The sequence below is a fragment of the Lepisosteus oculatus genome, chromosome 12 (genome assembly GCF_040954835.1).
Source record: "Lepisosteus oculatus isolate fLepOcu1 chromosome 12, fLepOcu1.hap2, whole genome shotgun sequence".
In the NCBI taxonomy this organism is placed as follows: Eukaryota; Metazoa; Chordata; class Actinopteri; order Semionotiformes; family Lepisosteidae; genus Lepisosteus; species Lepisosteus oculatus.
Window position 1 is genome coordinate 3,235,286 of NC_090707.1, and position 22,400 is coordinate 3,257,685.

At 43.4% G+C, this 22,400-nt stretch overlaps 2 protein-coding genes and 1 long non-coding RNA gene across 5 annotated transcripts; 1 reads left to right on the forward strand and 2 right to left on the reverse strand.

Annotated features, from left to right (window-relative positions):
- Window positions 1–444: 444 nt before the first annotated feature.
- On the forward strand, window positions 445–6,931 carry LOC107078721 (uncharacterized). 3 transcript variants are annotated; one of them, XR_011191300.1, is made up of 3 exons: window positions 445–527; window positions 1,420–4,057; window positions 4,556–6,931. It is a non-coding gene; the product is annotated as an uncharacterized lncRNA (long non-coding RNA). The 3 variants fall into 3 exon arrangements; XR_001479691.2 differs by having other exon boundaries at window positions 469–4,057; window positions 4,556–4,660; window positions 5,993–6,931; XR_001479690.2 differs by having other exon boundaries at window positions 469–4,057.
- A 4,030-nt stretch (window positions 6,932–10,961) lies between these two features.
- Window positions 10,962–15,064, reverse strand: LOC102687036 (RNA-binding protein 43). The gene is made up of 4 exons (XM_006636327.3): window positions 14,814–15,064; window positions 14,427–14,627; window positions 13,765–13,856; window positions 10,962–13,671 (listed from the first exon to the last, which is right to left on the reverse strand). The coding sequence occupies exons 2-4, from the start codon at window positions 14,614–14,616 to the stop codon at window positions 13,132–13,134; spliced, it is 822 nt and encodes a 273-aa protein (XP_006636390.1). The 5' UTR covers window positions 14,617–14,627; window positions 14,814–15,064; the 3' UTR covers window positions 10,962–13,131.
- Window positions 15,065–16,004: 940 nt separating this feature from the next.
- Window positions 16,005–22,356, reverse strand: nmi (N-myc (and STAT) interactor). Its single transcript, XM_006636328.3, has 10 exons — window positions 22,196–22,356; window positions 21,807–21,862; window positions 20,356–20,436; window positions 19,747–19,905; window positions 19,177–19,293; window positions 18,727–18,880; window positions 18,131–18,237; window positions 17,773–17,959; window positions 17,148–17,254; window positions 16,005–16,826 (listed from the first exon to the last, which is right to left on the reverse strand). Exons 2-10 carry the CDS (start codon window positions 21,849–21,851, stop codon window positions 16,626–16,628), a joined length of 1,158 nt encoding a protein of 385 aa, XP_006636391.1. The 5' UTR covers window positions 21,852–21,862; window positions 22,196–22,356; the 3' UTR covers window positions 16,005–16,625.
- Window positions 22,357–22,400: the final 44 nt, after the last annotated feature.

Genomic DNA, 22,400 nt, shown 5'->3' on the forward strand with positions numbered 1-22,400 from the left:
AACACAAACTAACCAGGGAAAAAAAACCAACGCAAAGCCACAGTATAATAATATATACATTAATTGCTGTAAAAAAAAAAATTGTTGGAGGCACCTCCTACTCCAACCCACACCCAACTTGCTCCTACTGTATATCTCCCCTCCTATCTTGAAGAGCTCCTTTTCTAGGTTAAACTCCTCCCCCTAGAATATTCCACTATGAAGCAAAAAATAATTTTACAAAATAATAACCAGAATTCTGATAAACACAATTCTCCATTAAGTACACAACTAGCCAATGAACATAATATTTCCAAAAATAAAATATCATACTCATACTCCTTTCATGTACATAAATATTGTTTAAGAAAATACTACCCCCTCTTAATGGTATCTTCTTACAAATCAATCCACGCATGCGCAACCCCGAAACAGGCACTACTAAGCCAGCCCCTGTTGCCATGCCAAAGTTTGGGTCCTACAGGTTGCGGGAGAAACCATTTCATTTTGCCAGTGAGAAATCCAAACAACTTGTTTATTTGAAACATGTGAGTTGATCACCAATTTGCTTCATTTCACTTCTAAAACAAAGGAAAACAGGTGCTTGGTTTGTGTTAATGTTTAATTTTGATAATACGGGAACAACCTAACTTTACTCTGTGTGTGCACCCACAGAGCAAGCAAAGCTATCCGCGGAATTCCAGACTAGTTTGTTGACGTTGGAAACTAGAGTTATCGCCTTTGTTTAGATAGTGAAATGTTTGCGTATGTGTGTGTATGTGTTCATGTGGATACCCCACGAGTGCCAGGTGATCTGGAAATGGAGTCTCCAGTCACACATCTGTTCATACAGTTAGTTATGGTGTCTTTTTCTTGTACAATTACCAGTGCTTTCTGAACTATAAATACAACTTTGGTCCATCACAGCAATCAAAAGTCTAAGCTGAAGGGACAGGATATTATTTCAAACATATTAATGAGGTTAAATGTAAAATAGAACCTAATATAAGTTGTACTGTAGGTAGTAAATCTAGTGTTTAAATGCATTTTAATAAGAATCACTTTAATGGTTTGCTTTTTAAAACTTTGCTGTAAGAAATTCAAAAAACTTTATCATTATTATGTTCTTTAACTTGAAGACAGACTAATAATTCGGGATTGATTTGGAAGCTGTGCTAAAGCTACCATATGATGAATTTTATATTAACTGCAGTAGATTACATACACGGTTGGATGAAGATTGCGTGATATATAAATGAAAGATTCATTAAATATAATTTGGGTTGCATAATTGTGTGAACTTAAATAGAGGATCTACACACTAAAAATAGAGCTGCCATTCTTTTCCTTTAACTATTAATACACTTGCAGCAATTGAGAAGCATTTGAAGGCAATGCAATAGACTAGCAATGCGATAGACTAGCTCTGTTTCCTTTCAGAGTGGCTACTGAGCTCAGTCAGTACTGTCAGGGATTATTCTTCTCCAAGAAAGCTGATGACATCTGACCACAGTAATTGCAGGATATCGGTTCCTAAATACAGAAAGACAAGAATGATTATTTTTGCCAGTGTTCCTGGAGGTAAGATCTTTCCATTGAGAGTGCTCCGTGCCTGTTAGCACAAAAACACTGGGCACCCATCCCCTCTGAGTGAAATGGCGTGCTGATGACTTTCATCTTCTTTCTCCCGATAAGGAGCATTCATCCTGCAGTTTTCACTCTTGCCATTCATGTCACATAATTTACTGCAATGAGCTTCTTACTTTATGATGGTTAGCCAGGAGGATAGGGTGATTAATTTACAATTTAAAGGAAAAGAAAATCACCCATGTATTTAAAAAGTCCACCACACTTGTATTTAAAAAGCTCCAGAATTAAAGCTTCTGTTATATTACTATACTCACTGGAGTTGGTTGAAATGGTTGTGCTAACTCGTCAGTGCATATAAATGCTGTTTAAGGCAGGACATGCATGATTATAAATGGAAACACATTTTCAGACCCTGTCAGTATTTTCGTTGGCAAAATATTACACTGTACACATTGTAACTAAAAACCTCAGAAAACCCAAGCAGGTAACTTGAAAGTTTAAAAGGCTGCTTTGGGCCAAAACTTCTCTTTGACAGCCTTTTGTGATGGGAATATCAGGTGCAAACTGCAAGGCTGAAGCAGCAGCAATGCTTGTGAACTTCTAAATTGCTACTATCCTCCTATTTCAGTTTTATTTAGGAGCTTTAATGTATGACATTTCAATGTGAAAAATGACCTTTGTGCCAAGCCAGCAGCCGTGTCACCCTGCAGCTCTTAACTGGCTACCCACTGAAGCTCAGCAGGGTTGAGCCTGGTCAGTACCTGGAGGGAAGATCTCCTAGGAAGCTATGGTTGCTTCTGGAAGTGGTGTTAGTTAAAGCGAGGTCCTGACTCTCAGGGGTCATTGAAGATCCCCGGACATTTCTCGATAAGAGTAGGGAGTTATCCCAGTGTCCAGGCCAAATTTCCCCCCTCGGCCTTTAGTATAGCCTCCAAATTGCCCCCCCGTATGACTGGCTTGCACTTGCGCTGCGATGGACTGGTGTCCTGTCCAGGGTGTACCCTGCCTTGCACTCGTTGCTTGCTAGGTAGGCTCCGGCTTCCCGCAACACCATATGGTATAAATCAGTTTGGTAAATGACATGATATGACATGACCTTTGTATCATACCAGTTATTCAAAATCCTCCAATACCAAGTGGAAACTTTGTGGGAGTACATTTGAAAGCAAGACCAGGAGAGTACTTCTTTACATACAGCATAATGTGAGTGTGGAACAAGCTACCCAGCCACGCTGTTGAAGCTGATACCCTGGTTTCTTTCAAGAAGATTCTCAAATTAATCAGCTACTACCAAATGAGCTGGACAGCTCTGATGACCTAAGGCTCCTTCAGACTTCCCCAGTATTGTCCCAGCGAGGGGATGCAGACAAAAGTAAGGAGAAAGAGCAGCAGAGACAGCAGGTCAAGGAAGTGGAGAACGGCCTGTGCAATCTGACCTGAGTTTCCCAATAAAATCTGAGTGTTTTTAGAGTAGACATATGAAAGTTATCATATAAATGGTCTTTAAATGGTCTTTCAAGGTGCATTAGAAAAATCTTTGATGTTTTATCACAAAGAGTCTATTATAATTAACAAATGGAAGATGTGAATGATCTAAAATGGGTATCTACAGTATGTGTATCTAATATCTGTAGGCATCTTAGACCTTTAAGGCTGAAATTAGACAGAACAGGTCAAGATCCTTGGGTCAATAACTGCTAATTATCAAAGGGCAGGCTAGGCTGAATGGTCCATTCTCGTTTGTTCTAATGTCCTTATCCTACATTTGTTAATTACACAAAAAACCCTGTTGCTTGTCTTAAACATGTCTATAAGACACAGTCGGGATTTAGGTTTGTAGCGAATAATGCCGTTTTTATTTCCTGTTAGAGTAACAAGGATGGATACCGACCTGTTAGCAAACGATAAAGTGTTATCCATCAGACAGATCAAACCATCTGAAAAGAAGACACAAGGGCTACAACTTGCAACTTGCAACTTGGGAAAAAATGAACCTGCGTAGCTTTGTGTTGATTGTACAGTGAATGACATCAGAGCCAGGTGTATACACTATAGATTTTTCAATCGGTTTAAGAACAGACGTATCATTCAAAAGTGAGCTCAAGTAGGTCATGTAATAAGATATTGGTGAGACCGTCAAGAATGACAATTGAGTTTCCAGTCTTTTCTGTTTTGACCCTCATTGTATGCTGCAGTTGATGCCGATCTGAACGATTCCATGAAAGCTTTCTATAGGAAGTCCAATGCACACATGATATGTTGTGTAGCTCGGTTATATAAGCAGCACATGTAGATCTTAGTCAATACAAATCTTCATACGGTTCTTAATTTTACGACTGCTGATGATGATGTATATTTGTATTTTCGTTTTGAATGCGGTTTCCTGAGCAACTTCCTGAAGGGCCTTCCACGCAAGACCTGGGGGTAGGATTCAAAATAGTGGACTGGACCGGCCTGTCGAGTCCCAGTGATTCCACAAAAATCATTGGTGAGCTTCGTCTTTTCAACTGGGACAAGCAACAATCAGAGAAAAAACAGTGATGAAAGAAGCCCTGTTAACACTCAGAATAATCATTGTTAGGAAAATGCATGGCACTCCTAAAACCCTTACTGATTAGTATCGATAGAACCAGCATAGGCTCTTTAACAATAACAGGTAATAAACAGAAGACAGAACATAAGTGTCTTCACCTTGCTACAGATCTGCACAGTGCTACTTGAATCCACATCCCTGGGAACTGTATGGCTTTGTCTGTTACTATAGCAACCTGGTTTCTAAGAAGCATTTGCAGGAGGGAGCATTATGGGTAATGATATTTAATCTTTAGATGACCAAATATGTGCTGAGCGCTGTCACACATGCGCCTGCGGGTCTTTATGTTTTCAATGTTTCATGCATCTGTGAGACTGTGTGATAGTAAGTAAAATGTTATTTTCTTAATTTTTGATCCGTTTTCTTTATTTGCCCTGTACATTTATTTCTCAGCATCTTAATAGAAAACAAACTGTGAAAACTGGGTCGTTTGTACTCTGCACTGGTGGCGTGTGGAAGACTCCATTCTGATCAATTGTAATCTCCCTGAGCATTACCGTGAGTGTCTGGAACCCGAAACTGAAGCACCAAGAAATCTGATCCTCCCTGCTGAGGCATAATGAGAAACACTAAATGCACATCACCAAACAATTGTTGGTCTCGTCGTCTTGCATTTTATGTCTCAGTTCTCTCAGTAGACGGTAAAAATGCAAATGTGTAAATTATTTTGATTTTATTCATTTAAAGCATAGTCGTAGTCTCTCAGTTCCTGTTGATAAATCACACAACCCAAAAGCAGTTTCCAATTTGAATTGGAAACAACTGGTTTTATGTGTATGGCTGGAAATCAAGGGTGAATTTCTAAGCCAGCCTTTATTTCAATAAATCATTCAGTAGGGAAGGCATAAGTCCTATCTTTCTGTGATTGAAAGAAGGCTAAATAATTCATATTTTAATATTTTAGTCTCTTTAGTAGGCTACATTTCTGTAAATATATTAGTACTAATACCTTGTAAGATGAAATTTCAAATAGCCCTATATGAAATCCAGTCACATGCCACACTGCCAGAGCTGGATCATTATCATCAACAGAGATTCCTCATTTAACCTGTCTTTCTGATGGTCTCTTTGTCTTCTTTACCTCACTCTCATATTTACTGTAAATATATATGACAAAAAAACAAAACAAATTAAGGCAGGCAAAACAGAAATCATTGAGCTTTTTGTCTTTTGGCAAAAGGACAGAACCAACACTGGCCAGACACTACAAATTCTAATACATCAGCAAAGTCTGCCGTTCTAGTATTGAAATATGTTCAATATAGTGGCTTGTGCATAGCTCCAAGACCTCAGATAACATTAAAAGGTACAATGTAGAATCTCTCCAGAGTGTTCCTGACTTGTGAGCTGCTTCCCAGATGGGACTATGATACTGATAAGAGACCAGTGAGCAGGCAACATGTATAATCCAAACTGCAAAATGCACAGACACCTTAGATATTAGTCACACTAATGAACTACTGGCTACAGAGTAGCATTTGCATTAAATTCAGTAGCAGATCCCTAACTTACTTAAATGGCATTGAACACTGTGCGCGCATTTGTCAGAGTATTGAGCAATCATTGCTTTCTGTGCTATTTATTTATTTAAGTGTTGTGCTTGCCTTATGACATCAAATGATCACACTGGGTCGCTGATCTCTCCTGGCAATAGACTGTGCTGTCATGATAAGGCCTGCAGTGTTGTACTGACTCCTATTGCACAGGGTTGCCGGACAGGAGCAGGCCTCTACCAGGCCCTGCTCCCGACTGGTGCTGCACACCCCTCCGAATCGCACGTCTCGGTGGAACCTTGTTTTATTCCCCATCTGCCACATGTCGAGCCCACAGGGAGCCATGAGGAATACGTTTCTGCCTGCATGCCAGCTGAACCTGCCTGTCGCCGACTGCCGTTGTGTGCCGAGAATGCCAGGAGACCAGAGCACTGTCCCAGCTTGGAACACATTGGAATGCAAGTGCTGCCGCCTCTCCTCCGCCGACCCAGGCTCTCGGGATGAGTCGTGCCGTTTTCTTTCTCTCACTCTGGCCCCAGTGGCCCGAGCTGGTTTTCAAAACTCAATTCCCCCCAAAAAAATCCAATGCCTTGTGCATCCACAAAGGCTCACTCCAAGGCCAGTTTGAGCAGCTGAAGCAGGTTTTTTTTTTGCAATCGATCCGGCTTCAGAGATAAAGCAGTTTGGGAATTCACTTTTTTTTATTAAATGTTACCTTACATCCTGTCAAAAGCTAAAATAACAATATCTCTGCCATATACAAGAATTCATCATTTTAAACGTATGCCAGTAAGTACAGCTGAAAAAAATCCAGTACTTCAGAATGAAAGTGATATTTTTGCATTAACTGTTCTTCCTTGTTCCTTTCTAATGATCCTAGATGCTTTCCTGGCTTGTGGGGGGTCTAGCATTCAGCCTAATGGCTGACAAGACGTTAAACTGCAGAATCCCGGAGATGTGCACTTTTTGTCAGCAGCAATCGCTAGTGATGACAGTAAATGGTCGAATCGCAAAGTAAAAGCCTAGTGTGCTGATACGGCGTATTAATCATCTGTCATTACCAAACCCTTTGCAGTGAGTAAGTGTGGAATTCTTTTAATAACAGAGGCTTTAGCAGTAGAGCATCCATCACATTTCAAGACAAGACAATTGATGCTCCAGATCCCGAAAAAGCAAACCAGGAAAAGGGATTAATCTGGAGTCTTTTCACAAGACTCACTTTCCATGTAATATCACAACGCAATTGCAGAATAATAAAAAAATAAATAAAACAGAACTGTTTGTATCACGAGTTCCTGCAGTAGATGTACTCTTTCCCCAGAGCAAATCTCGTCACACATTCCTTATAATCTTCGGAATGCTGTGGTGTGACACCAGTGGATTTCGTCAGATCATGAGCTAATGGCCTCATGTGGTCAATCCTTGAGGGCTCTCTGAGGCCGTGGTCACTCTTGCCAGCAAGTAATAAGCACATCCGCTGTAAATGATATACCGGTTGTAGCGGTATAATGGCTCACACTACAATGTTAACAAAAAAAAATCTCTGCCAAGCACTTACAAAAACAGATCCTCCAATCCCTTTCCGTAGAACAGAACTGTATTTCAACATTACTGTGCAGAGCAAATGAAACAGGATTGTCGTACTTGTTAAACAAATCTCAGACATCTCATTCTGTATGAATACACTGCATCACAGCTGTGTGATCGTGTCAGCACAGTGCTGACTACAAACAGATCAAAATGCACCTAACTTGTTTCTGCTGGATGTGTCGGTGCCTTGAGAGGAGTCAGCATCTCAGGAATGAAGGAAGACCTTACTGGGTCCCTGTCTGAATGCAGTACTAGACTGAGAATCTGTCTCATGCTCACTTGCAGAGCCCTTTGGTCCAGTTTGTTTAAAACGAGAGACAAGTTATCAGCTCCTTAGCAATAAAGAAAAACGGGGTGATGAGCCTTTCAGGTCTCCCACAGTCAGTCAGAGTGAAGACGGAGCGTTGACTCGTTTTGCATTTGCCCCGTCGTCACGATTCATTTGTCTGGCGGCACCTACAGCCCACTCCGCCGACAGAGGAAGGGCACGGAGACGTGACCTCTGGAGTAGACATGCAGCCGGAGAGCAGGGAATCCCCCCCCAGGGCCAGTCGAGCGCCACGCGGGAGAAGCAGGGAATCAGGCTCCCAATGAGCCACTCATTTGGATCATAATAGAGGGACATTGATCAGGTTCAAAAGGCTTGAAGCTGCTGATAGAGCTCTTTATCTCCTCGCTGTGGGGGCTCTCCAGATTAGTTGAGGCACCTCAGCGGGGACTCTCAGCCACTGATTGCAGTTTTGCAATCTTCCATCTGCCATCAATTTGTATAGGAAATCACCAGAGATGGGAAGGATCAAGCACTGTATATCGTAAACATACTGTTTTTACACTTTTGTTAACATCGCGAAAATAAAAAACCCGTTGCACTTCTTTTTAACATGTTAGCATGCCCATGCGCTCGCTCGTGTTAGTCTTCTGGCTCTGCTTGTAGTGGGCAGAGGAAAGCTCTTCAAGCAGACCCTGAGGGTGTCCCTCCAGAGCTTCACCAGAGATCCTGAATCACAGGGGAGCCTCTCACAGGATCGTCCACACTAGTGCTGCTCAGTTCGGGAAGAGGGGGACCGGAGAGGCTGGGAGGAAGAGTCCTGTGTCAGAGCCTGAACCAGGCCTCGCCAGCCGCTGGCTCGCTTGCTGCCATCATCACCCCTGGGAAAGGCAACACCATTGTCATCCTCGCTTCCAATGGGAGAACAACTGAGCATCTATGAATTGGCTTCATCACTCTCTGCTCTCCTCCCCACTGAGAGCTGGTGTGTGGGGAGCGTTCTGGCGCACTATGGCTGCTGTCACATCATCCAGGTGGGGCTGCACACTGGTGGTGCTGGAGGTGATCCCCATTACCTGTAAAGCGCTTTGAGTTGAGTGTCCAGAAAAGCGCTATATAAGTGTAAGCAATTGTTATTATTATAACACACGTTAGCTTCAAGAAAAAAAGCCATTTGTGAACTTCAGGTTTGCTCGGAAAAAACAAAATTCTGACTTGGAGTCATGGTTAATTCATTTTGACAACAAAAACTCTTTTTCTTTCCTATACTAATGACATATTCAGTGAAGCGCTAATTATGGAATCCTTTTTTTCTAATTAATTAATGCATTCATTCATTATGGACCTAATCTGAAAATTATTTTACACTGCTATCATCACAGCGCAATTAATTACCACTGCAGGAGAAAATAATCAGCTGCAACAGAACATCAGCAGCCTGAAGCCTGTAGAAGCTCAAAGAAGGGGGACAACATTTACTCTGCTCTCTGGTATTGTTCATACCAACTGGCAAAGCCTTGCTGGGCTCATCCAGCGAGCTGCAAGTGCCATTGACAGTAAGGCCACCGTGTGGCATCATGAGGATTTCTGGTGGCGTGTTTTGTTTATGAAGATTCTTGATTATCCTGAGGAGATGCTTGTTTGCCCAGTTGTTAAAAACCAGAGGATGTTAAGTTACTCATTCTCACGGGGGGGATGCGTTCTTGCGGTGATGTACAGTATCTACCACACGAGGCCGTCCAGTCACAGGGGCTGCGCACATCACCTTCAGACACAAAGGCAATCGCAGCCCCTTGCCTGGATACAGCAATCGGGGGCCTGCAGCCCCTGCTTCTTCTGCAGTGACCGCCTGGCCTCTAACAGCACATGAACAGCCTCGCCGTGGCCCTCTCGGCCTTTTCGCCAGCCGCAGACACGACACGACACCAAGCGCGATGTTTTCGAACCGCAGGCGTTCCAGCGCTGCCCGCGTCCAGTCATCCTCCATCACGGACCTTCAGCCTTAACACACGCTTGTGCTTCCCAACACGAATACCAGCACCCTGAGCAGCACTGTTTAGAGAAGCGTCAAGAATGGGATTGAGGGATGGATCAGTCACTTTCACTCCAGGGACCCAGTAAAAGTTTTCTCTTCTGTGCACAGAAAAAAATGAGTTTATTACCGTTTATGGATAATTATAGAATAAAATATACAATATTGTACTGCTGTAATTTATCTATATATCACAAAATACTGTTTTACTAATTGGGTTTGGCTGTTCATAACTTATTTATGCCAGAGTGTTACATTACAGGAAGTATGGTACCAATGAGGACCAACAACTGGCCCAAATGCCTACTGACAAACTGTGTGACCCATACCAACTCACACCATCCACAACCGCCAGTCATTACAAAACACAGACTGGCTTCACGATCCTTCTCATATTCTTTTAAGAAAACACGAGGAATGAATTTTACCTGAACACAGTACAATATATTCCTCTTTTGTTAGTTTTAATAAAGCTTATTTCAACTTTTTAATCCTTTAGATATGTCTGGAACTGCTCCCTGTGTTTGATAAACAGTACAGCTAAAATGATAAATGTATTATGCAGTTTTTATACAAGTATATAACAATTCTCTATCAATGACCTTGGGGAATTAAAAGAAATGTATGCATGTTTGAGAGACGCTGTATTATTTTTATTTACCCCTCAGAAGTCACTGCACTTTTTCCTTTTTTTGCTGCTGCCATCATAACCACATTCTGGTTGGTAAAGGTTTACTTCAGCTTAAAACACAAACGGACCAAGGAAATCACTGCTCTGCAACACCAACAAAGAAACACAAAAGCTAAATGAAAAACACTGCCATCCAGTGGTTGAACCTCTTGAATGAAACAGGAGAAAGCCACAGCTAATCTTCACTCACCCTGCTCGGCAGGGCTCTGGATATGAGCAGGCCCTCTGCAGGGCTCCCCACTAAGCAGCTCCACATGCAGCTGAAGGAGAAACATCATCATCATGTCTTTACTTTGCTTTTTCAACCCATATTTACAGTGGGACAAGAGGTTTACTCCATGCTGAACAGAGAAGAGAGAAAAGGCAACGTTTGGGCCGTGGAGCCTTCTTCAGGTGTGAGGCAGGCAGTGCAGTCATATTTACAGTGCTGCCTTTGCTGCTGCCTGCACCCCGCACCCCTTTGGTCCTCAAAATGTGCTCTCGCACCCTGGATCAAAAACCGTTGAAGTAGTTTCAAAAAAGATCTGGCCTACACACCTCACACCCCCAGAAGTGCATTCACCTCAAGTTAAGAACCACTGTATTCAGTTAATAACCTGCAAATCAGTATTCTAGTATGCACGTGTGACTGTGAACCTTAAAAACATTCTCATGGAAACTGATTATCCAACCACAAATAAAGAATAAATTTAACGTGAAACATAAACACAACTTCAGAGACAGCATATTATTCTTGTGTTTATTTATGTCTACTGTCCATATGTGGTGTCAATTCAAATATTAAGACACAGGTGCTGATAATATATTTGTAAAGCTTTGTTGTTTCACAGACGACACGATTATTTTTTATGAAAATCTACATTTTATAAACTGTGTTGCTATGTGAAAATACCAGATTACCTGATAGCAATGGATCCATCTGACTTTTGAGTGGTTTTATTTGAAAACAACCACAGAACCAAGGATAGAAAGGATAGAAGGATAGTTTCTGAGCCACAGAAACAAACCTCACTTAAAAAAAAAACATTAATATTCAGAAACATTCTGGAAATTATGCAGTGGCAAAGCTACAAAACTAGAAAATAATCAGTAGAGATGGCTTTTTAAAAATATTTCCATGCAGTCACAGTCAGGCATCTGGGTGAGATTAGGTCTAGAGGCAAAAGGCGACAGGGTTTCAAGGTTTAAATTTAAAATCTGGCATAAGTGATTGCACTCCAGTTTTTACAAAAATATGTGGTTTGCCTCCTAATCAATCCATCTAAAGTCTGGCTGTCAGATCTAAATGTCTGGAGTCGCTTGGATAAGCATGACAGATTCCAGGCCTGCACTGATTGTGAAGGATCACTCAGCTCAACTGTTTTTTCTAGTCTAGAGCTCCCTCTGGTGTCACTTTCAATTACATCAACTACAGCTCGCGGTCCAGATAAACCGTATTCACTATGCACACATTCGACATTAACAGTTTTACCTCTACAGTTCATCTGTTTCATACAGGAAAGAAAAACAATTAAATTGAACAAAGCATTGGAATACTGATAACAGAACTATGACTCTTTTTTAAAACAAACACTAGTATAAGATGTATACATTTAAAATAAGCCAGAAGTCAAAATTCGATAATGGTGCACGTTATTAATCATTATCATAAAAACAATAAATTAATTTTCAGTAAAGTGTTTTATTGCAAAACAGAATATTGGAATGATTTATTTTGTCTTATTAATAATAAGTAGTACTAAGACTCTGCAGGGTTGTATAATTTATAGCTTTCAAAAACTCAGTAATTAAAATGCAAAGTCTCAAATTGATTCTTTTCATGCAAGAGCATTACGACAGCATTTAATTTAAGTACTTTAATGAATGCATTAATTACTATGTGTTGAACCAAGAGAGAAGTAAAAGAGAATAAATCCTACTGTGCATGCTGTAGCTTGAGAAATGTACACATCAGACTTCTGCACTTCTAACAAATAAAAAAAAAAACTTGTGGTCTTAAATCCTTTTTCATTGAAAAACTAAAATAAAAACCACACAGGCTTTACATTTAAAAGCATACATTTATAAGAAACAGTAAATAGGTTATGTTGTAAGAAGCCCTTCATTCATGCATGAACACCTGGATTCCCAGAGCTGTTGACAGTGCAACTTGATGCTTTTTTCTTCAGAATCAATGCTGAAACATGAACCAGAGGACACAACTGGAGACTCAGGGGAAGGAAACAGAAAAACTCAGAGCAGGAGGTACACAAAGGGCCGTGGGTGTCTGGAACAAGCCACCCTGACTGCTTATTGAACCTGATGTCCAAGAGTCCTTCACAAGACTGCTACTCAAGATCCTCGGACCAATCAGCTACTAACAGCCAAACGAGCTACAGTACGTGGGCCCAATGCCTCCGCTCGTTTGCAAACATTCTTATCTTCACATATGCAGTATATTCTGCAGCTCTTCATGTTTAAACTATTCTTAGTTATTGTCACAAGCACAGACCCTGTCCTACATTTGTTCAATACATCCTGTGAAATTTCAGACAACAGGTTAAGCAAGACAGTGGCTGAAACGCTTTATTAATGGTCTGAATGTCACAGTATTTGCCAAGTGTGCTGCTGCTGCTGGTCTGTCACCTCTGTTGAGCAGCTCCCTGTCTCACCCCACTATGGGGGAGACGTGGGTCCCCTGTTGCCCCTCTGCTGTAGCGGCTGGAGCTGACTGTCAGGCCCTCATCCGGCTCGGTGGTCACGCGCAAACGTTTCCTCTTCTCTTCAACCAGCTGACAGAACAAGAGGCAGCTGGAAGGGGGGCCCGTGACCTCGATATGGGGGACGAGAGGAGCCACGAGAACCCTGCCGCAGAGGAGCTTTGCTTCCTCGCAGACCTCCGCTAGCCCCTCCCTTTCAGCCTCGCCCCCCCCCCCCGTACTGGATGATCTGAGTGCGTAACGGGCGCTGCAGGTCCGCCAGCAGCTCCTGGAGCTCCAGGTGGGCCCTTCGGAGCTGAGAAGGCCCCCTGGCGCTCTCGGTCAGGGTTATGCAGGTAAGCTCTCCTTGCACCTCTGTTGTGCGCTCCACGAAATACTCACGCGAAATGCGGTCCAGGTCCTCTTTGTGATAATGCTGAACGTACCTGAACACGTTCGAGTCCAGCCACACCGAGCACTCCCCGGCGCCTGCTCCGGGCACCTGCTTCGTGGGGGACTTCGCCGGCCCCTCTGCACCCAGCCTCAGGGGCTGCTGGCGGCCCTCGCGCCCCGCGAGTTTGGAAAGCTCCTCTCTCAGCTCCCTGACGGCCGTGAAGGGCCCCTCCACCAGGGCCCACCGGTGTGGCGGCGCCACCGTGACCCTGACCGGCCTGCGGGTGGACCGCAGGCCCCGGAGCACGTTTCCACCATCACCGAAGAGCGACAGGTCCACCTCCGCACGGGCATAGCAAAACACCTAGAAACAGCACACCCCTTTCACACACACGGCTACACAGAAGCACGCAGAAACACGGACAGCGGGCTACTGCACGCACACTGACACACTTACGTCCTGAGAGAATGGGTAAACGGTCAGAGGATATTCTTCAAGCAGCTCTGGGTCTTGCAGGGTCTGTGTCATCTGAAGCACCCGGTCTGCGTCTGTAAAAGCCCATCGGAATTACGTCAAACATACTTCATGGGGAACGGCGACGCCCAATTATAACACGTGTTAGAAATGTTCGTGTGAAAATGCTTGGCCGTACGATGAGGACCCCATAACCAAGGGGTTATTATCACCTGTTGGGTTCGTTTCAGTCGAGCTACACAGCTGAACCCTTAAGGGCAGGACTAATCTGTGCTCATTCACTTCTTTTAATACCCTACACAAGAGGGAGGTCGCATTTAAACTATTGCATTTCGTCACTGGCCTCATTAAAATCCCCAACCTTTGGGTAGGAAAAAAAAAATCAGCAAATATTCCAGCCAAGCAGCCTGTTAGCCCAGTTCAGGCATTAATGAGAATGTCCAACTAGGCTGCGATGCAAACCCAGCAGCTGCTTAGGTGACAGAGAAACAAACTCCATCAATTAACAACCCGGACTGCCGGGTGACCAGCGGGAGACGGGTACTCGCAGGTGAGACCAGATGTAATATCACTGACGGCGCAGCCAGGAGGTCGACCCCTACGCAGAGGAAAGAAGAGCGCCCGTATTCTGGGAACCAGCCTACCCCTCTGCTCCTCAAACGTAATGAAGGCAACGCCCTTGAAAGCTGTCGGGTAGCGGATCGCCGCCACATCGCCCCCGCCGCTCCTCGCTCTCTGAAAGTGAATGACCAGCTTGTCCGCCATCCTGCCGCGGTCCAGCGCATCGTCCGGGACACCCGCCACCACAATCGTCCGGGCTTCCTCCGCGTCCATCCTGCGCCAGCCTGTGAGCAAGAATGACTGTCCATCACCACCACCACCATCACCATCATCATCATCATCTCCATCAGCAGGCCGGCAACGGAGCGCAAGTACCCCTGCTACGCAGCGTTTATTATTAATCATTTATTTCACCAGTTAAAGCAACGGAGACGAAAATGAGACTTTGCTACGACGACCTGTGGGTTTACCTGTTACCTCTCCAAACACCGCTTCCAGACTCGCCCAGTGTGGAAACACCGTTTACGGAATAACGCTGTGTCCCGACAAACCTGAGGACGAGAGGGAGCCGAACTCGGCTATTAAATTGACGGATTAAAATGCATCCATCAAGTGCGAAAGAATATTGTCCGAAACAACTGTTTTGTGGCACTAACGTTTCTACAGTTAATGCTAAAACAAAACCTAGGTAACCGATTTCTATCGTCTATGGGTATTGTAGTTTATTTAAATACCATATTTATGCGCAGAGCGCTGTATAGAACTACAAATCCCAAAATGCAATGCACAATTCATTAACTACGGTCCGTACCCTAACGTCTTGTTAGGGACTGTCAGTGTGTTGGACGCTTGAAGAAAAGCGTTCAATTACGGCTTTAAAATGTAAACTTGACATTTATTATAACGGAGGTTAACAGCGTGGACAAGGCGATAACGCAGTTAAAGAAACGGTTCACATTACTCAGATTGCTCCAGCCCATTCCCAGCTGTACATATACTGTAAATGCGTCTCCGGGTTTGGTAAATGCGAATTTGTTCTCAAAATCGACCTACCCGGTCAAAAGAAGGAATACATTGAAAATAAAAAGCGTGAGCTCACCACTACAAGGTGCTTTTGCCCAGATACGAGAAGTGAACACACGAGATGGAAAATGTGTGCAGTGGGGCTACGCTTCTGCGGGGGTGAACTGGTTTTGTTCCCAGGTCATATCTGTTCAACAAGATGTCAGAGCACCTGCCACAAAAATGACGAACTTTGTGTCTTATAACTTCCCGATTTTGTTGCGGTTATAAGTGATATGCTTTTTATGGTCAGTATATAGCACATTTATTAGCATTTGTGCAGATTTATGAGGTGTAAATCTTAGCCGGTTTTCTTCTTAGAAGTGCATTTACAACTGAGGACTGGAGGCGCTCCTTCGTGCAAAGGATTTGTGGGAATGTGGGACAAACTACTGAGCCATGTGACTTTCAAGTAACAGCTGGATGAGATCCAGGATCAATTAACTACTGAATACTTGTAACTACTGTATTCTAAGGTTTATTTTGTTTATGCTTATTTAGTTTGGGCTTATTTTCTGTATGCAGTGACTGAGAGTGGATCTCCGTTCTGTATGAAATTGATTTTTCGTCACAGAAAAGACGAGGACACGTTAAAGAAGTAAAGGCACAGTTTGAGCTTTATTAATAATATGGATTTCAGAACATCAAGGAACATAATGAACATTAAAGTTGAAAGATTTTTAAGGAGGCATGTTTCAGTTCCAAGTCTGTTTATGGGAATAAAGAATTGTTATGTATCCAAACTCAATAAGGTTTCTATCCCAAAAATTATCCAACCTTTAAAATACAGAAAAATATCCCAAAAAGAGGCATGAAACATAAACGACAACTTCAAAAATGTGAATTTCTTCGTACTTGTTTAAGGCTTCAGTTTTGAATGTTGGCTTAGTGAGAACCACAGGCGTGAAGAACAAGAGGGTCAGCCGTTTCCCCGCAACTGCTCGTCACTTCGATGGACCATAAATGAACTAAAGAAAACAACAGCTACATTCCCAGGCTTAGCTTTTATCATGCAAACTTATACACAAATCTTCATTTTAAAAGAGTCTCCGGCTACCCCTGTAAACCCAAATTTCCTTTTAAGTGACGATAGAAGGCCACGACGTACAAGTCCGTTGGGAAGGTACTTACAAAGCCATACAGGTAAGGAATACACGAACGATATACTTCAGTATAACAGGACAAAGGTGATGAAGGCTTTCCCCTCGAGTCCTGCAGCGCTACTCGGCCTCAGCGGTGTCCTCCACGAAATACGCCTCCAGGCTGCGGCCCTGGCGGACGTACTTGATGCTCTCCACCTCGCCGCCGTAGTTGCTGGGCTTCTGGAAGTGGATCTCCAGGTTGTCCTGCAGGTCCTCCTCCTCCAGCTCGTCCCGCAGGCCGCTCAGCAGCACCGTGCGCCTTGAGACGCCGCAGAACGTCTGGGAAGAGGGCACGCGGAGCCGTCAGGGACGCACACACGCACGCACGCACGCGCACAGAGTCCTGAGCAGAATATAGCTTCACTGCTGACGAAATGGGTAAATTTATATATATAAAAAAAAGATTACTGCTTTTTCAGAACTGTATCAAGGTCTGACGACCTGACCGTCCCGCAACACCCTGCTCTCCCTGAATAGTATAAGAATATTGCAACAGTGACGCATGTGAACCAATGATCCATTCTCATTCAGATTCGTGGGGGAAATGCATACAGTACGTCACAGCTCCAGCCCACGGCTCTAACGGAGGTTCTGACTCACCTGTAATTTCTTTAACTCGTACTCGAAGCACGGCTGGACACGGCTCTCAAGCACCTTGACACCTGTGTCTACGGTGTGTTTTTTCTTCAGGGCCAAATGCTCAGCCACTGCCATAATGGGGGGGGAAGAAATGGTGGCATTAGATCTTTCGTGTTTTCTCGGACGAAAGCAGTGACTCGCCTGACCGATACTGGAAAAAAACAACCTCTTGTACATTCACAGTTCTCCAGCTGCCAGTGTTGTGCAGTGTCGTGTAATGACAAGAGCTCGCCACCAGAGGCCGCCCCTTGCAAGGGCCTGAAGGCCTCGGTCACTTTCGCTCCCTGTTGGACACAGCCCACCTGTCTACGTCTCCAACCGATCGACTCGAATGCAGACGTTTCTGCATGTTTGTCGCTGGACACGCAGAGATTGTGTGCCTTGGAGACCACATCCTGTCACGGAGAAGGCGTGTCTCCTCTCCACAGAGCTCAAACCTGCTTCCCACAATGAAATGATTCCACAATGACTGATTTCTATCTTCCTCACAGGAGAGGAATGCCTCTCGCTTGGCCTGAATGGCGATTTCAGATTTTCACCCCGTGCGACAAAGGCTGCTCGCTTCCAGAGGCGTCTAAATACAAACCTCCGCCGTTGAGGAACGTCAGGAGCCCAGTTCCTGATCTGCCATTGTAATCCACACTCTCCACCTCCCCTCCTCCCTTGCTCAGCTTGGAGAAGCTTATCTCCAGCTTGTCTCTCATCGTCTCTTCTGGCACGACAGGTGGAATATTGGAAACTCTGACCTTCCTCTTCGAAACTCGGATGTGCAGCTGCCACACAACAGGGGCAGATGTGAGCATTGTTCCCAGATTAAACCAGAAGAAGTCGTGTATCAAAATACTAATGAAGTCAAATCATTTCATAACTTCACAAGCAGATGCACACTGGCACAACCACTTGTTTCAAACAACCTTAGTCGAGAATGGAGAATGGCTTTGTACCTCAAATTTTACTGAAGGGTCCATTGTCACACACAGGGGCTTCACATCCATCTTCGAGTTGTCAAACTCCACGTGGCATTTGGCTAATTTTAAGATTCTGCTTGCAACTTGAAAACAGAAAGAAAGGGTTATGGAAATTAACATTTTAATATTCTATTTCTCTTGCATCTTAGGCTTCCCTTTCTTGGCAGTAACACATCCACCCATTGTCTAAGTGCTTTATCCAGTACAGAGTCACGGGGGAGCCCGAGCCTATCCCAGCAAGCTGTGGGCGTGAGGCAGGGTACACCCTGGAAGGGACACCAGTCCATCGCAGGTCACACACACGGGGCCAGTTTTCCCAGGAGCTCATCAACCTACCAGCATGTCTTTGGACTGTGGGAGACAACCAGAGCACCTGGAGGAAACCCACAGGAACACAGGGAGAACATACAGACTCCACACAGACAGCACCCCAGGAACTGAACCCAGCACCTTAACCACTGCGCCACCATGCCACCCAACTGACAGTAACCAGTGACAACAGAACTGAACCCGGGACCCAAGCGCTGTGAGGGACAAGTGCTAACCCACAGGAGAAGACTGTTCTACTGTACCTTTTTCTTCCTCAAAGGTAATGAGAGCCTGGCCTCCGCTCAGAAGGAAGAGGGGTTTCCGTATGATGGTGAACTTGCCCTCAATGTGGAGGTTGTCTCCCTCCTCTGCTTGTCCAGTGAATTTAAAACTCTTTTCAGGAATACTCGCTTTTATCTTTGCATGAAAAAAAAAACAATCAACATAAGAATTTACACCAGACGCTGTATTTCTGAAGGTCACCCTCACAAGTAGGAACTCATTCGTTTAGGAGCAGAATCCACTTCTCTTACTTCCACAAGGTGCCCTTTCCATTTAATATGGGGCACCACTGAAATGATGTGGTGAAAGTGAGAGGCACACAGGATTAAAAACCGATGCTGTTCAGCAAATGGGGACAATGCACACGTGCCTAGCAAAGTTATTTTAATTACATGCCATTGTAATTCTTAAGCATTGACTAAATTTGGTACCTTAAACTGTTGCTTGAGACGTGCGTGTTCTGATCTCTTGATTTTCAGCATTTCCTCCTGCTCCAGCAGTTTTTCCTTGAGTGCACCGTTGCTTTTCTCCAACTTTTGAAGCTCTTGCTGTGAAACGTTGACAAAAACTTTATTTAACATCGCTATAAATGTGCTACACAACATAATATACATCACAGCTGCGTTCATAATGGCTAACTGTCAAGTAATGTCAAGTGCAAAGCCTACACATTAGTCAAAGCAATATATTGTCTTAATTTAAAAGGGCTGCTATGACCAGCCACACTGATCAATGAGTTTTGTGCGACTGAAGATATGAAGACCAGTTTTATTTTTCAATCTATGAGATTCTGTCTTGAATATTAATTACAATAAGAATTCCTAAGTACACAATTAATACAATATACCTAAGTAGCTTTATTACATATATATAGCATAATTCTTTCCTCCATACAAAAAACAACAACGGCATAAGTCAGCTCATGAACCTGCACGGCTGATATTCCTTTCAGGAGGGTTTACAGTTTTGCCCTGTGGGGAAAAAGACAGCCTTCACTGTACCTCCATTGCTCGCCTGTTGTTTTGAAATGCATCAGATCCGTGCTTGAGCTGAGCAAGAAGTTCCATTGTCTCGCTCTGGGCTGCCTTCTTCTGCTCCTCGGTGTCCAGTTTTTCCAGCAGCAGCCTGGACTTTTCCGTGTCTGCCCTCTCATGCTTTTGCTAGAGCGTGGAATCAAATGAGAAACAGCAGAAGGAGTGCTTCAGTTTTACAGAGGAAAGCACCACAAACACAGGCGCTGCAAAATAACCGATGTATCGGAAAGCACAGGATTTCAGTTTTGTGGCATTCAAAGTGTGCAGTACTGAGACCTGCCAGAGTTAACTAAAGAGAGTGCAATTGCATATTCCATTGAGATTGGCTCTAATGGATTTAGAAAAATGAAATATAAGATTTAAATAAAAAAATTAACAAAAGCATTAAAAATAACCAAGTAAGGAGTACAAGCATTCACTGTATGTTTAACATTCTTAGAAAACCAAAACATGGCACATGAAAGGGTTTGTAAGTTTCTGACTTGATTGCAAGTGTCCATTCCTCATGTAAACATTGCAAAACGTGTCTTTACACATCAGCACTTTGCTAGGGAAGACGTCAAGGAATGTCTTTACCTTCCACTTGTCCAGTTCCTCCAACAACGCTTCAAGCTGCGCTTGATCCTCTGGGCTCAGGGTTTCATCTCGAAAGTTATTCTTTACGAAACACAAGCAATAAAACATATTTCACCAGCTTTACCCAGACAAATTCCATAATTCACCCTAATTCATTCATTTGAATTCTTTCACCCATTTTCAGTCTGAAAACACGTTGGAGGTCCCCATTTATTAGCTACTGCATTTCAGCAGTAACATAAGATCTCCGGGTTTTGTGTACATAAAACAAAATGTGCAAAGGTTGCAATCAGGCACCTTGTTCATTTAATTATGGAGTCAGTTAAGTCAAGTCAGATAAGATAAGATTTTATTGTCCCCTGAGGGAAATTTTTTATGGACACACAGCACTCCTGTACATTTAAATAGAATGCAAAAAAAAGAGAAGAAAAACATTGCACATCATCCTATTGCACATGTACAGTATAACACATAACAGCATGTAACATTTATAACACATCACAAAACGTATCGCACTCAAGAGGGTTGTAAGAGTCCACAGCTGGAACAACAGCCAGCTGTTGTGTGTGTCCTCAGGACCAGGGTTGGGTCTGGAACCCAGCAGCTTTTCTGTGGCTCCTACAGTTTTAAACACCTCACCTGGGCGAAAGGTGATCCAACGGATCCAATTAATGTTTGACAGAAACATTTTTCCCTTCTCCGCGGCCTCAGGCCACTGACAAATTAATGAGACACAGTAAGCTGGCTGGAATCCCGAATTTTCTGGTGTGAACCCTGTGCTAATTAGCAGGAGTGAACACCACTGCTCTAGAGATTCAGGAAGTTTTCTGTCTATTTACTCATGTAAGACATGTGGTCCCGGCCCTGGACCTGCAGGGGGACACACCTTAACTGAACCCTAAACTGACTAATTGATTAATTGACAACATGACTAATTCGAGCTCTTTAACTTATTTCAGCCCTTAAACCGGTCGTAGGTCGCATTTCAACTACTCTACTTTCTAAGTAAAATAAAATCCCAGAGATCTGAGTTGAAGTGAAAAACATCGCAAAGTTCCTCAGTCAGGCTGCATGGTACAGTAGTTCAGTTAATGCTTCACTGAAGTAATTTCGCTGGGCTGGAAGGGAAACCAGCAACGGACCAGGCCTCCAGCACCACAACCGGAGAGCCCCGATGGTAAGAGGTTCACAAATACAATGTATAAACATGTAAAAGTAAAAGGTACACACGCTCACCTTACAACACACGTTTCACAACTGGAGTCGGAAAGTTTTTACAAGGACACTAAGGATTTACCTCATTTTTCATAATGTCGCACATGACATGAGACAACGATAAATGTAATTGTGATACTCTATTATTGCTTTTCTGCTTAAGGAAAGAAATAGGATTACTACCTTAATTAAAAGAAAATACTCGTTCTTCAATCTAAGTAATGTACTGTACTTACTCTCCCATTTGGAAGTGAAGTGTCCATACCTTCCTTTGAGCCCATCGCCGCAGTGCCTACAGGAATTACACAGACATGAACAGTTCTGGCTGTGGTGCCCGAGACCAGGCCACTCCTTCCGCTTTTACATACTGGCCGAGCTAACGTCCTTATAAAACTGTTACAAATGAGCATCTTTCACGCTGCCGCGGAACAAATCAAATTATAATTAAGTTATAAGGTTACTACGTGTGAATTAGGAAGCTTGTACAGCGATTCGATTACTTTATATTACGTCTGCCTATGTACTGTATACAGCCTGTATATGTATATAGTGAATGTAGCGAACGGACGTCTAGTCTGTGCTTGTTCCTCGACATAATTTAAAGTATACATTTTTCATTACTTACAGTGCAGAATAGTAAGAATAGTCCCTTTTTCTTTACTTTTGCAGAGCGGGATACTGTTCGTGCTTCCTGGTTCTGCGTACCTTAGAGATTTTCACCGAAATGGTTTCTCTTTCTTCTGACGAGTTTTAAAACAAAACCGAAAGTTAAAGAGTAGAGCTTGTGTAGCAAAGAGCAAGTCATGCTCGTAAATACATTGGTCATTTGG